This window comes from Chrysemys picta, chromosome 1 (assembly GCF_011386835.1).
Source record: "Chrysemys picta bellii isolate R12L10 chromosome 1, ASM1138683v2, whole genome shotgun sequence".
Lineage (NCBI taxonomy): Eukaryota > Metazoa > Chordata > Testudines > Emydidae > Chrysemys > Chrysemys picta.
This window is the reverse complement of record NC_088791.1, coordinates 216,406,955-216,420,877: the sequence shown is the minus strand read 5'-3', so window position 1 is coordinate 216,420,877 and position 13,923 is coordinate 216,406,955. Positions and strand designations below refer to the sequence as shown.

The 13,923-nt window shown below is 45.1% G+C and overlaps 1 protein-coding gene across 4 annotated transcripts in view; it reads right to left on the bottom strand.

Annotated features, from left to right (window-relative positions):
• The window catches only part of MAP3K15 (mitogen-activated protein kinase kinase kinase 15), a 166,529-nt gene that overhangs the window by 97,924 nt on the left and 54,682 nt on the right, over positions 1–13,923 (bottom strand). For all 4 annotated transcript variants that reach the window (XR_010596664.1, XM_065579742.1, XM_065579738.1 and 1 more), the window contains exons 2-3: positions 6,415–6,554; positions 1,212–1,235 (exon numbers count right to left, since the gene is read on the bottom strand). Coding sequence is in view for 3 of the 4 variants with exons in the window: in XM_065579742.1 (XP_065435814.1) it covers positions 1,212–1,235; positions 6,415–6,554 (164 nt within the window). In the remaining variant the exon portion in view is untranslated. The remainder of the gene's footprint in view (positions 1–1,211; positions 1,236–6,414; positions 6,555–13,923) is intronic.

Genomic DNA, 13,923 nt, shown 5'->3' with positions numbered 1-13,923 from the left:
TTTATTTCTCCTCCTAGCACCTAGCCAGCTACTTAGGTCAGCTAGAGGGTAGGTGGGGTTCAGAAGCAACGTTCCACCACCCATACCCCTTACCCTTGTTTGCAAGCAGCATATTCAGAGAGAGTGGTGGGCATACTCCATACAACATCTGGAGCTAAAATAGGCCTTACCAGGCAGGCCAAGCAAATGGGTTGAGGGCCTTACATCCCTTACTCATGTTTACTTAGTCTAATCTAGCCCTATATGTATTGGTCTACACAGCAGCTTTTTTATGTACACAGTGTGTTAAAGTTACCAAATTTAACCTGTAACTCCAATTAAAGTTTTAAAACTGCTTGTTTTCAAACAACAAAATAACAAGTTCATGTCTTTATTCTTGCTCTGTAGATGCAAAATAGAATACAAGATTTAGGTGTATGCACAAATGGGAACAAAAAGTGATAAAGGAAGGTTTCAGCTTTGTACAAATTAAGTCAGTTCTCAACTTTAGAAAGTATGGTATTAAATTGGAAATGGCCACTTTTATATGATCTGAAGTATAATAAGTTATGTAACTGCTGAAGGAGCTAAATCATCCTTTAATATGAGTCTACATATATAATGACGCATAGAACTAAAACATCCAAAAATATGTTTTATATTGGACTGGTTTGCTGGTCTGTTTAGTTTTAGTTGGTATTAAGAATATGTAATACTAATAACTTTGTTTTGAGAACCAAGCTTTTGCAACCACAAGTCTTTTGTAAGAATCATGACTCTCTCTCTCTATGTTTCCTGGAATTTAAAATGCACCCCAGCAAAAAAAAAACAAAAAACAAACAAACAAAAACTTCTTAAATGTGCTGTCTTGGTTGTCCATCTACAATACATAATGATAGTTAAAATCTCTCTCAAGCTTTTCCACCAGACCTCCAGGGTCATGTAGTCAAATAAAATCTATTTTGTACATCTTCCCAGCAGTCACAAAAACAAACTACTTTCTGAAACTGTCACCAACAACATGCTTTGGAGAGGAAGTCAGCATGATTTACAGTAATTTACACTGCACCTAAACATAGTAGCCTTCTTGATTACATTATAGCAACTACTGCATGACTTGATAAACCCACTTATGCAACACTGAGGGGTATTTTTCATGTTAGTTGCTTCAAATTAAATCATTTGTGGCATCCTCATATTATGTTAAAAAAAAATCAATATTTAATACTTACTGTGTTTTTCTGAGATACCATGTCCTGGAAAACAAAGATCAAGGAAAAGTTTAGGAACATTTGTCTGGATTATTATTTTCAATAAATATAATTTGCATAGCCCTATCAGTGTACATGTTGCTTTACAGACTGAGTAAGTAATATTTCCTGCCTCAGTAAAGGTACAAACTAAGGGTATGTCAACCCTACCCGCCAGATTGGCGGGCAGCGATCAATCCAGCAGGGATCGATTTATCGCGTCTAGTCTAGATGCGATAAATTGAGCCCCGAGCGCTCTCCCGTCAACCCCTGTACTCCACCACCGTGAGAGGCACAGACAGAGTCATCGGGGCAGCAGCAGTCAACTCAGCAGTAAGACGATCTAAGTACGTCGACTAAATTGCATAACTTAGATCGATTCTGTCCTCCCCCTCCCACCCCCCCAGTGTAGACTAGGCCTAAGATACACAAAAAATAGCATAACATTTCACATGAGGGAGGCTGCCATGAGGAGAACCAAGGAAGGCTTTCTAGAGGAAGTTGTTTTCAAGGAGGTACCAGAAGGAAAGAAAAAGCATGCTTGATGGATAAGTGGAAGGAGAATAAGAGATGGCTTGAGAGTGTAGAAAAAAGATGAAAGAAGGACTGGGAAAGGTTCTGAGTCTAAGTTGGGAGGGGAAGAAGAGGACAATGAGACAGAATTTGATTTGAGAAGAGACAAAAAGATAATGAAGAACCTCACGTTCGGTGCTCAATACAGTTAGAATGTTATGACAATAAGTAGAATTTAGCAATGGCTTTTTGCACAGTAGTGGAGTAGGAAGAAGTGAAAAGCAGAGCAGGTGAAGAGGAGGTTCTAGTAATCAAGACAGGAGAAGAGCAAAGCATAGAAGTACTGTTGCCATCATACAAGGCATTGATAAGACATGATCTGGAGTATTGTATACAATTCTGGTCACCATAAGAAGCCATAGTGGGTCAGTCCAATGGTCCATCTAAGGCCAGGATCCTGTCTTCTGACAGTGGCCAATGCCAAATGCTTCAGAGGGAATGAGGATAACGGGCAATTATTAAGAGAACCATCCCCTGTCATCCAGTCTGAGCTTCAGGACCTCCAGAGCATGGGGTTGCATCCCTGATCATCTTGGCTAACAGCCATTGATGGACCTACCCTCCATGAACTTATCTGAGGGCAGGTCTACACTACAAACTTGCATCAGGGCAGTGGCATCGCTGCAGTGCTGCTGGTGAAGACACTCTAAGCCAATGGGAGAGAGCTTTCACGCTGGCTTAATAACTCCATCTCCACGAGAGGTGGTAGTTATGTTGGCTCTGTCTACATCAGGGATTAAAGTCTGTATAACTACATTGCTCAGTGATATGGATTTTCACACCTGTGAGTAACGTAGTTATACTCAAGTATGTAGTGTAGACCTGGCCTATGTCTTTTTGGAACCCAGTTATATTTTTGTCCTTCACACCATTCCCTAGCAATGAGACAGGTTGACTGTGTTGTGTGAAGCAATACTTCCTTTTCTCTGTTTCAAACCTGCTGCCTATTAATTTGATTAGGTGACCCCTGGTTTCTGTGTTATGTGAAGGAGTAAATAACACTTCCTTATTTACTTTCAGGGCCACCCGGGGGGGGGGGGGGCAAGTGGGGCAATATGCCCCAGGCCTCGGGCCCCACAGGGGCCCCCACAAGAGTTTTTTGGGGGCCCCTGGAGCAGGGTCCTTCACTCGCTCTGGGGGCCCCAGAAAACTGTCATGGGGCCCGGGCCCCCGGAGCTTCCTCCGCTCCGAGTCTTCGGCGGCAATTCAGCGGTGGGGGGTCCTTCCGCCCCAGGACCTGCGGCCGAAGTGCCCTGAAGACCCGCAGCACGGGGGTCCTTCTGCCCCAGGACCCGCTGCCGAAGCACTGGGTCTTTGGCGGCAATTCAGCAGTGGGTGGTCCTTCCACCCCAGGACCTGCCGCCGAAGTGCCCTGAAGACCCATGGCGGGGGGTCCTTCTGCCCCAGGACCCGCCGCTGAAGTGCCCTGAAGACCCGCAGCAGGGGGTCCTTCTGCCCCGGGACCCGCTGCCGAAGCACTGGGTCTTTGGTGGCAATTCAGCGGTGGGGGGTCCTTCCACCCTGGGACCTGCCGCCAAAGTGCCCTGATGACCCGTGGCGGGGGGTCCTTCTGCCCCAGGACCCACCGCTGAAGTGCTGGGTCTTCGGCGGCAATTCGGTGGTGGGGGGCCCCCCGCCGCCGAAGACCCTTAGGCCCCCTGAAACCTCTGGGCGGCCCTGTTTACATTCTCTTCACCAGTCATGATTTTATAGACCTCTAGCATATCCCCCCCTTAGTCATCTCTTTTCCAAGCTGAATAGTCCCGGTCTTTTTAATCACTCCTCATATGGAAGCAGTTCCATACCTCTAATCATTTTGGTTGCCCTTCTCTCTATCTTTTTCATTTCTAATATAACTTATTTGAGATGGGGTGACCAGAACTGCACGCAGTATTCAAGATGTGGGTGTACCATGGATTTATATAGTGACATTATGATATTTTCTGTCTTATTATCTATCCTTTTCCTAATGGTTCCTAACATTGTTAGCTTTTTTGACTGCCTCCGCACATAGAATGGATGATTTCAGAGAACTCCCCACAATGACTCCAAGATCTCTTTCTTGCGTGGTAATAGCTAATTTAGTCCCATCATTTTATTTGTATAGTTGGGATTAATTTTTCCAATGTGCATTACTTTGCATTCATCAACACTGAATTTCATCTGCCATTTTGTTGCCCTGTGACCCAGTTTTGTGAGATCCCTTTGTAACTCTTTTCAGTCTACTTTGGACTTAACTATCTTGAGTAGTTTTGTATCATTTGCAAATTTTGCCACCTCACTGTTTACCCCTTTTTCCAGATCATTTATGAATATGTTGAACAGCACTGGTCCCAGTACAGACCCCTGGGGGACACTGCTATTTACCTCTCTCCATTCTGAAAACTGACCATTTCTTCCTGCCTGTTGTTTCCTGTCTTTTAATCAGTAACAGATCCATGAGAGAACTTTCCCTTTTATCCCATGACTGCTTACTTTGCTTAAGAGCCTTTGGTGAGAGACCTTGTTAAAGGCTTTCTGAAAATCCCAGAACACTATATTCACTAGATCACCTTTGTCCACATGTTTTTTGATCCCCTCAAAGAATTCTAACAGATTGGTGAGACATAATTTCCCTTTACAAAAGCCATGCTGACTCTTCCTCAACAAAGTGTGTCTGGTAATTCTGTTCTTTATAGTAGTTTCAAGAAATTTTCCTGGTACTGAAGTTAGACTTACTAGCCTCTAATTTCCAGGATTGCCTCTGGAGTCTTTTTAAAAAATTGGAGTCACATTAGCTAGCCTCCAGTCATCTGTTACAGAAGCTGATTTACATACCACAATTCAAGAAAGATGAGTTTAAACTAGAACAGGTGCAGAGAAGAGCTAATAGGAAGATCAGGAGAATGGAGGGCCTATCTTATCAGAGGACACTGGAAGAGCTTGGTTTGTTTAGTCTCACAAAAAAAAAAAAAGGTTGAGAGGGGATTATGAATGCTCTCTTAGATACAGAAGTATCTATGGGGGGGTAAATATCAGGGAGAACAAAGAGCCATTAAAGCTAAAGGACAATATTGGAACAAGAATAGATATAAACTGGCCATGAATAAATTCAGGCTGGAAATTAGCAGAAGGTTTCTAACCATGAGACAGGTAAGGTTCTGGGACAGTCTCCCAATAGCAGTTGTCGGGGCAAACAACTTAATTAGTTTTCAGAGAGAGCTGGACAAATTCATGAGTGCAATTGTAAAATGAGGTTGTTTGTGATGGTGAAAGGCAGGGCTCAACAACCCTGGAGCTCAGTGTAGTTTGTGTCTTCTGTTTCTAATGCCCATGCTTCAGGGTTTCAGCCAGCCACTGGTAACGGTCAGGAAGGGATTTCCCTTCCCCACTCCAATGTATTCTGGGAGATTTTTTTAATCTCCTTCCTCTGAAGCATGAGGGATGGCAAAGGCTGGAGATAGGACACTGGGGAGGGAGGGCCATGGCTCTGATATGACACCGAGCATTCTCTTTCTCAGATGCTTGGCTGGCTGGTTCTTGCTGACATACTCAGGGCCTAACTGATTACCATATGTGGATTCAGAAGAAACTTCCCCCAATCAGATTTGCAGTGACATTGGATTTTTTTCTCATTGTTCTGCAGCACATGGATGCATGTCACTGGCCAGGATTATCTGCATCTCTCTCAAGTAATCATTTCCCTGCCATTGCCTCAGCCTTGAGCACTAGTGCAACTTGGGGCCCTCCAATTCTCTGCCTGTGGCAAATATTAGTCCAGTCTTCTTTTGGTCTCATTTCCATTGTTGGGTTTAGTGTGTGGGTGCTGGGCGGGGTTGGTGGCCCGTGACATACAGGTGGTCAGAGTAGATGGTCTAGTCGTCTCTTCTGGTCTTAAACTCTATGACTCTGTGACAAAGGATGTGAAGGTAGGGATAAGAAGGTAGGGATAATCTGCTGCACAGAAGAGGATGTCTGCCTCTATTCTGCTGAAACGGACAGAAGTAGCCGTGAGTTATGATTTGTGTCCAGGGCAGTCTATCCATGGCCAGACAGACTGCTTAAAGTGTAATAACATTTATTGCTCTAATATAAAATTAAATGACTAGCTTATAAAAAGCTTTTGTGATGACACTTTTCCTATCTTCACCCCACAGCAACAGCAGATAAATTTTTAAGAGTGTGTGTGTGTGCATATAGTTTCACCCACTCAGCCTCTAGGAAATACAAAGCAAACCTATAGTAATGGAGATGAGTACGCTGACTAATAATAAAAGTATGTTAAAATATGGGCCTAAATCAAATGAAATGTGTCATTAAACAAAAATCCTAAAATCTTTTTACAGCATACTTACAACAGTCAAGAGAAAGAAACAAACCTTACTTGTGACTGAACTAATGAAAATCAGAACTACATACTTGTTTCCATGTCTAGCAGTTTGAAGTAAAACAATTACCATATTATGGGCCTATAAACATGCCTGCATGTCATTTTAGAAACACAAATACTCCCATTTTGTTAAGTGGTCAACGTGCACAGGGGTAAAGCTTCCAAGATGCACAAGTGTTTGCAGGATGAGGCTCTACATTTGCAACATCTGTATTAAAATGGATTTTGAAGTTAGGACCTTACCTTAAGTGACAGCGCAGTGTCAGCATCGGTATCATGGTAGAGTATAACATTATTGGCCATGTCAAAGCTTTCACGCACTCCAAGGTGATAGAAGAGTGATGGCTGTCTGGAAACATCACTCATATCCACTACTGCAACATCTGTAATGAGGGGCAGAGGAAAAAATAGCTAAAAACAAAAACAAAACTCATTTCCAAGCTGATTCTTATTTTACAGAATTTAAAATAAAAAAATGGAATTAAATTTGGACAACAGACAAAATCCATACATTCAATACAGTGTTTGGTCTATTTAAAAATAAGTTTTCCTATCAGCCTGGGAAGAGACAGAGACACACACACTTAGTAAATAAAGTAGTAAATGGCTAAAATGTTATCATCATCAGTTACTACTATTGCCAGAAAAGAGAATGCTAAATCTGAGGGAAAGCAAGTCCCATTTGCCTACCCCTATGCCATTATAGCAAGAGATCTCAAGATCCCACTTTGGCAAACCACACCAGGGCAGCCAGCCAGCCATCAGGTCAGTAGCCAATTCAGACTAATGCACAAGTGACCCAAATCATGTACCAAGACACTGAGGCACGTCCTGAGACCAACCCCTTTCATCATTCCTTAGTTGTTCACTTCCTTCAAAAATTATGCGGGGCTGTAGGGAGAAGAATCCTCTGTCCCCACAAACTAAACCAGACTGGGTGCCAACCAGACTGGGTGCCTCCCAGCCATATCTTGGTGTACTTTCCAACCAATTCAACTGGTCCTCTCAAAGCTTCCACAGAGTTCCCAGTTTGCTGAAGAATTCAATATCAGAATGGCACAGGCTATATGTCTGTACTGCAGCTGGGAGGCATAATTCCCAGCTCAGGTAGATGAACACGCACTAGCTGTGCTCGAGCTAGCAAGCTAAAAATAGCTGTGTGACTGCAGTGGCATGGGTGGCAGCTCAGGCTGGCCATCAGAGTATAATCCCATCTGAGATAGAATCATAGAATATCAGGGTTGGAAGGGACCTCAGGAGGTCATCTAGTCCAACCCCCTGCTCAAAGCAGGACCAATCCCCAGACAGATTTTTGCTCCAGATCCCTAAATGGCCCCCTCAAGGATTGAATTCACAACCTTTTTTAGCAGGCCAATGCTCAAACCACTGAGCTAGTCTTCCCCCATAAAGTCTTTGGTATGTACTCCAGGTGGCTCGCCTGAACTGCTGTCCATCCCACCGCAGCCATGCTGCTATTTTTAGCACACAGCTCAAACACACCTAGCATATGTACATCTACCCGAGCTGGGAATTACACCTTACAGCTGCAGTTCAGACATACCTATAGAAACCAAAAGGGCTTGATGTAGAGTACACCGTGCTTTGAAAACACATCAAAATCAACAATTTTTTTCCTTACAATAATTCAACACCACATTTAAGAAATGTAAGTGGTATATAACCAAGGGAAATTTAGAGAATTTGATTATGGATCCGCATACTAACATTCAAAAAAACAAGTCTAAAAACTCAAGACATGTGGGTTTTCTACCTGTGTAAATTGTTTTAGTGGAAACATAATACTGTGAAATCAAAATGACCTTCCTGATGAGAGAATTTAGACAATGTGTGCAGGTAGGACATAGCTACTGCATTTGGCGATATGCATGGTTGATGAACCATAATATAATTTATTGAAACAAAGTTGTATTTTTCAAATTCACAATGCCTCACCAAGCAAATAATATAGTCTACAACTGAAATTTATTTTCTTTGCCTGCATGTTAGGTGGTGATGCATGAAGCAGCAAGAACATAATTTAATCCATTAAACTGATATTTGATAATAAAAGCAGAGGCAAACACCTGCCTTTCAGGCAGACATTATTCATCACTGTATATTCATAATTAGTATTTTCAATAGGCAGAGAAGTTTTTTTTGTTCAGTTTGAAAAGAAATGTTCACAATATTTTTAAACATCATTTAAAAGAGCTTCCTTTCTCCCAGCTCCAAAAACAGGGTTGCTTTTCCTAAGAGATTTCTGAGGAACACATAATTATATATGTTAAATGTAATCAATTAAACCATGTTAAAATAATCACTAGGGCCCTACCAAATTCACAGTAATGAAAAACACATCACGGACTGCGAAGTCTGGTCTTTTGTGTGCTTTTAGCCTATACTATATAGATTTCACTGGGGAGACCAGCGTTTCTCAAATTGGGGGTCCTGACCCAAAAGCAAGTCACAGGGAGGTCACAAGGGGGGAGGGATAGCTCAGTGGTTTGAGCATTGGCCTACTAAACCCAGGGTTGTGAGTTCAATCCTTGAGGGGGCCACTTAGGGATCCGGGGCAAAATCAGTACTTGGTCCTGCTATTGAAGGCAGGGGGCTGGACTCAATGGCTTTCAGGGTCCCTTCCAGTTCTAGGAGATAGGTATATCTCCATATTTAAGTGCACCCAATTAACTTTTTTTTTTTTAAGTGCACGCTATTGCTGCCCTTACTTCTGTGCTGACTTCAGAGTTGGGCGGCATATCATACCATGCTACCCTTACTTCTGCACTGCTGCTGACAGCGGCTCTGCCTTCACTCTCCAGCTGCTCAGCTCTGAAGGCAGCGCTGCCACCAGCAGCAGCACAGAAGTAAGAGTAGCAGTACCGCAACCCCCCTACAATAACCTTGCGACCCTCCCCAACTCCTTTTTGGGTCAGTATCCTTACAATTACAACACCATGAAATTTCATATTTAAATAGCTGAAATCATGAAATTTACCATTTAAAAAATCCTATGACCATGAAATTGACCCAACTGGACGGTAAATTTGGTAGGGCCCTAATAATAACACAAATTAGCTTAACAAAAGAGTAAGGAGATTCAGAGCTGGGTTCTACTATGCACAAGTTTTCCTGGTTCTCTCCAATTGGGTGCTTTAAACATAGAGCACCAATACCACAGAACACCACAGTAAGTTAAAGTTAATGGGCCTGATTCTCACCTCACTTAAACTGGTGAAAATTAGGAGTTATTTCACTGATAGCAATGGATTCAATCAGCACAGCTTAGGCATGGGATCCTTAACTGTCCAGTTGGGCAGGTTTAAGGTCCTTTTCTGCCAGTCTAGTAGTACAACAGGACATTAGGTTCTGATCAAAAGAAGTTGAATTGGTGTAGAACTGGTGCAAGATCAGAATCATATGCAAATATTTTCTGCATTATTTCTGCATTTCCGGGTTGTCATTTCATTTGAAATTCTTCTTCATCCTGCCAACTGAAAACACTACCCCATCTTTTTCATTTGGTTTTAAAGGTGCATACTAGAGTAGAAGTGTAGCTGAGCATCCTGATGGTAGTTGGATAATACTTGGAGCCTGGTATGGCACTGAGCATGAATCTCGCATTACTTCAATTACTTTGCTCTTTTAGTGTTGGCACTGGTATGAAAAAATACACTTGGGAACCTTAACTCTAAGTTAATGACTTTTTTGTGTAGGAGAAGAGAGAATAAAGGAGAATTATCAAGGAGAACAAAATTAACAGGACAGTGACAGCAGCATCACAAGAAAAGGCAGAAAGGAGAACAGGATTTTTTTCCCTCTCTCCTTTTTAAAATAATTGTTTTTAGTGTTGGTACCTTGACTTCAGGTGATCTCATGGCAGCCATTACAGAGAAATACAAAGAGCCCCTGGAACTGAGTGGGCAGGATATAGAAGAAGAGTGGGAGCCAAGGAGGAAACTGAAAGCAGAGTTACTAATGGTGAAACACAAAGAAACTGCAGGACTGGCTTCTTGACATGGGTAGGATCCAGACTAGAACAGCTAGGAGACATCCCATTCCCTGGAGCACTCTAAGCATCCTCTCCAAGTGTACACTGAGGGAATGGGAATGGGACTGGGAACTAGCTGTGCTAATTCAGGACAGAAGTGTGGCTTTTGAGTCCAGTGGGCCACAGAACCAGTAGTAAAAGGTTGGGGGCAAAACATGTCAGCAACAAATACTCAACATGATGTGGTTAAATCTCAGTTCTCTTCCTTTGTTGAGGAAGGAGGGAAGCCCAGATGCTCTTCCCAAGTGACTGGTGGTGCTGCTGCTGCTGCTACCAATGAGTGCCCATGGTCACCTATACTGGCTTTTAATGTATTTTGTTATCCCATTACTGACAAGAGCACAGTCATCTTTTTGCTGCATGTAGCTTTGTGGGTGGCTCACTAAACTCTGCTAAACCCCAGCACCTCCAAAAGTACACTCACCCCAACTGCCATATGCCACCTGTGACAGACCCAGACCAGTGGGGTACAGGAGTCTAGTAGAGGGCAAATATACTGGTCACTGGATGAGTAGTTTTCTGTTCCCTGAGTGACCAGGGAAGGGGCTGCACTAGAGTAATCAGGAACCTGCTAGAACCAGTTAAGGCAGGCAGGCTAATTAGGACAGCTGGAGCCAATTAAGAAGAAGCTGCTAGAATCAATTAAGGCAGGCTAATCAGGGCACCTGGGTTTTAAAAGGAGCTCACTTCAGTTTATGGTGCGAGTGTGAGGAGCTGAGAGTGAGAGCTACTGGAGGACTGAGGAGCACAAGCGTTATCAGACACCAGGAGGAAGGTCCTGTGATGAGAAAAAGGAAGGTGTTTGGAGGAGGCCATGGGGAAGTACCCCAGGGAGTTGTAGCTGTCATACAGCTGTTACAGGAGGCACTATAGACAGCTGCAGTCCACAGGGCCCTGGGCTAGAACCTGGAGTAGAGGGCGGGCCTGGGTTCCCCCCAAACCTCCCATTTGACCTGGACTGTGGGTTCTTCCAGAGGGGAAGGTCTCTGGGCTGTTCCCCAACCCACATGGTGAATTTCTGAGGCAAGAAAATCCGCCAATAAGCACAGGACCCACCAAGATAGAGGAGGAACTTTGTCACACTGGTGTCAGGAGTGGGATCTTTGGGTACAGCGTGGCGGAAGAAGGAGGGTGATTTAAAAAAAAAAAGTGTTTATTTTTTTTCACCACAATGGATGATGTAGTGCGGGCACTGATACAAGCTACGGTGTGGCGCACTGATACAAGCTACGGCGGCCCAGCAGGAGGCTACCCATGTCCAGGCAGCCACCCCAAGGAGGCAGTGCGGCTGCAGCAAGAGACTAATCGCCTGCTGATGGATCAGGCTGCTCAAGACCGAGCTATATTGCGGAAACTGGTAAACCAGGTAAAGTCCCTTACAGAGCTGAATTGCGGCCATGATGGGACGCGGCTCATATGGGCTAGCCATTGGCTGCAGAAAATGACATGGGAGGATGATGTAGAGGCATACCTTCTGGCCTTTGAGAGGACAGCCCTACGGGAGGCCTGGCCTCGAGATCAGTGGTCTGACATCCTTGCCCCATTCCTGTGTGGGGAGGCCCAGAAGGCCTACCATGATCTGCCTGAAGAGGCTGCGGCAGACTACCCCCAGTTGAAAGCAGAGATCCTGGCCAGATCTGAGGTAACGACAGCAGTGCGGGCCCAGCAGTATCACGGTTGGAGGTACCAGGAAGACAAAACCCCGCGGTCCCAATTGTATGACCTCATCCATCTCGCACGAAAGTGGTTGCAAACAGAGTCCCGGAGTCCGGAAGAGATACTAGCGGTTCTGGTCATCAATCGATACATGACGGGACTACCACCAGACCTTCGTGCCTGGGTAAGCCAGAATGAACCCTCCACCTATGACGAGGTTGTCGCCCTAGTAGAGAGGCGAAGGACAGCGAGGGAACTGACCCGACCAGTTAAGGAAAAGGATCGTGATGTTAGACTGCCCAAACCAAGAGATGGGGGAACGCCTAGGGCTCCATACAGATGTTATGCCTGCGGGGAGTGGGGACACATAGCTGCACAGTGTCCCAATGCCGAGGAGCCTATGCAGTGTAACCTGGGGACCTGGGCAGATCCATGCTCCCTAATCCACCTTGTGGGGATCTCACTAACCCCACATATGTATACCAGACCAGTGAAACTAAATGGGGTAGGGACCACGGCACTAGTTGATTCGGGGAGTGCTATCATGCTTATCTCAGGGAAGCTCGTGAAGCGTAGTCAGCTGCTACAGGCTAAACGTACGGGGATAACATGTGTCCATGGGACAGTTAGTTACTACCCCATCATCCCAGTAAAAATCGAGATCCAAGGGAACACTACTGAGGTAGCAGCAGGTGTAGTCCCTAAACTCCCATACCCGGTGCTCATAGGGAGGGATTTCCCAGGATTTGGAAACTTACTCCCAGTAGGGGGATTGGAGAAAGATGGGGACCCTAAAATTGGTGAGGCATCCACAGCAGACTGTCAACCCCCAATCTTCTCTGAAATATCCCCAGATTTGTTCTCCACTCCCAGAAAGGGTAGAAAGACAAAAAGGGAAAGAAGGGCAGCTAAGGCCTTGGGAACCCGAATACTGACCCAAAGCCAGAGGGTCGCTCTTGTAGGTAGACGGACCCACACAGCTGAAAAGGAGGCCACGCAGGAGGGAGAAGCACCTGAGTCTGACCCCCACCCTAATGCTTCTGAACCAGTAGAGGCAACAGAGACTGGGCCCCTAGATCTTGTGCAGATTAGCTCCAGGAGAGGAAATTTTGGACGGGACCAGACAGAAGACCCTAGGTATGACAACATTAGGAAGGAGGTGACTGAAATAGATGGGGTCCCCGTGGAAGGGAAAACCCAGAGACCAGGACCCTACTTCATAATGAAGAAGGATCTCTTATACCAGGTTGCACCAGTACAGGGGCAGAAGGTACAGCAGATCCTAGTACCTCAAACACCAGAACGCTGTATTAAGTCTTGCTCATAGTCATCTTTTTGGGGGGCATTTGGGGGTAGAGAAGACCCTGGCACGAGTCCTGCGACGGTTCTTCTGGCCCGGAGTACATGAAGAAGTGCGGAGGTACTGTGCCTCCTGCCCGGAGTGTCAGCTGCACAGTCCCCGTCCCCACTTGAGGGCACCTTTAGTGCCCCTTCCCATCATAGAGGTCCCCTTCGAGTGAATAGCCATGGACCTAGTGGGACCCCTGGAGAAGACGGCTCGGGGCCACCAATATATACTTGTTGTTTTGGACTATGCTACTTGCTACCCAGAAGCCGTCCCCCTGCGGAACACGGCCTCTAAAACTATAGCCAAAGAGCTGGTGGGGATCTTTGCCCAAATGGGGCTACCGAAGGAGATATTAACCAACCAAGGAACCCCATTTATGTCGAAGCTAATGAAGGACCTCTGTACGCTGCTCCATATACATACCCTGAGAACTTCAGTCTACCATCCGCAGACTGATGGGTTGGTAGAAAGGTTTAACCGAACCCTCAAGGCTATGATAAGGAAGATGGTAAGTTGGGACGGGAAGGATTGAGACACCCTACTATCCTACCTTATGTTCGCTATCCGGGAGGTACCACAGGCCTCAACTGGGTTTTCCCCCTTCGAGTTATTATACGGGCATCACCCCCGTGGCTTACTAGATATCGCCAAAGAGATCTGGGAAGAGGAACCCAATGAGGGGAGAAATATAATAGAGCAT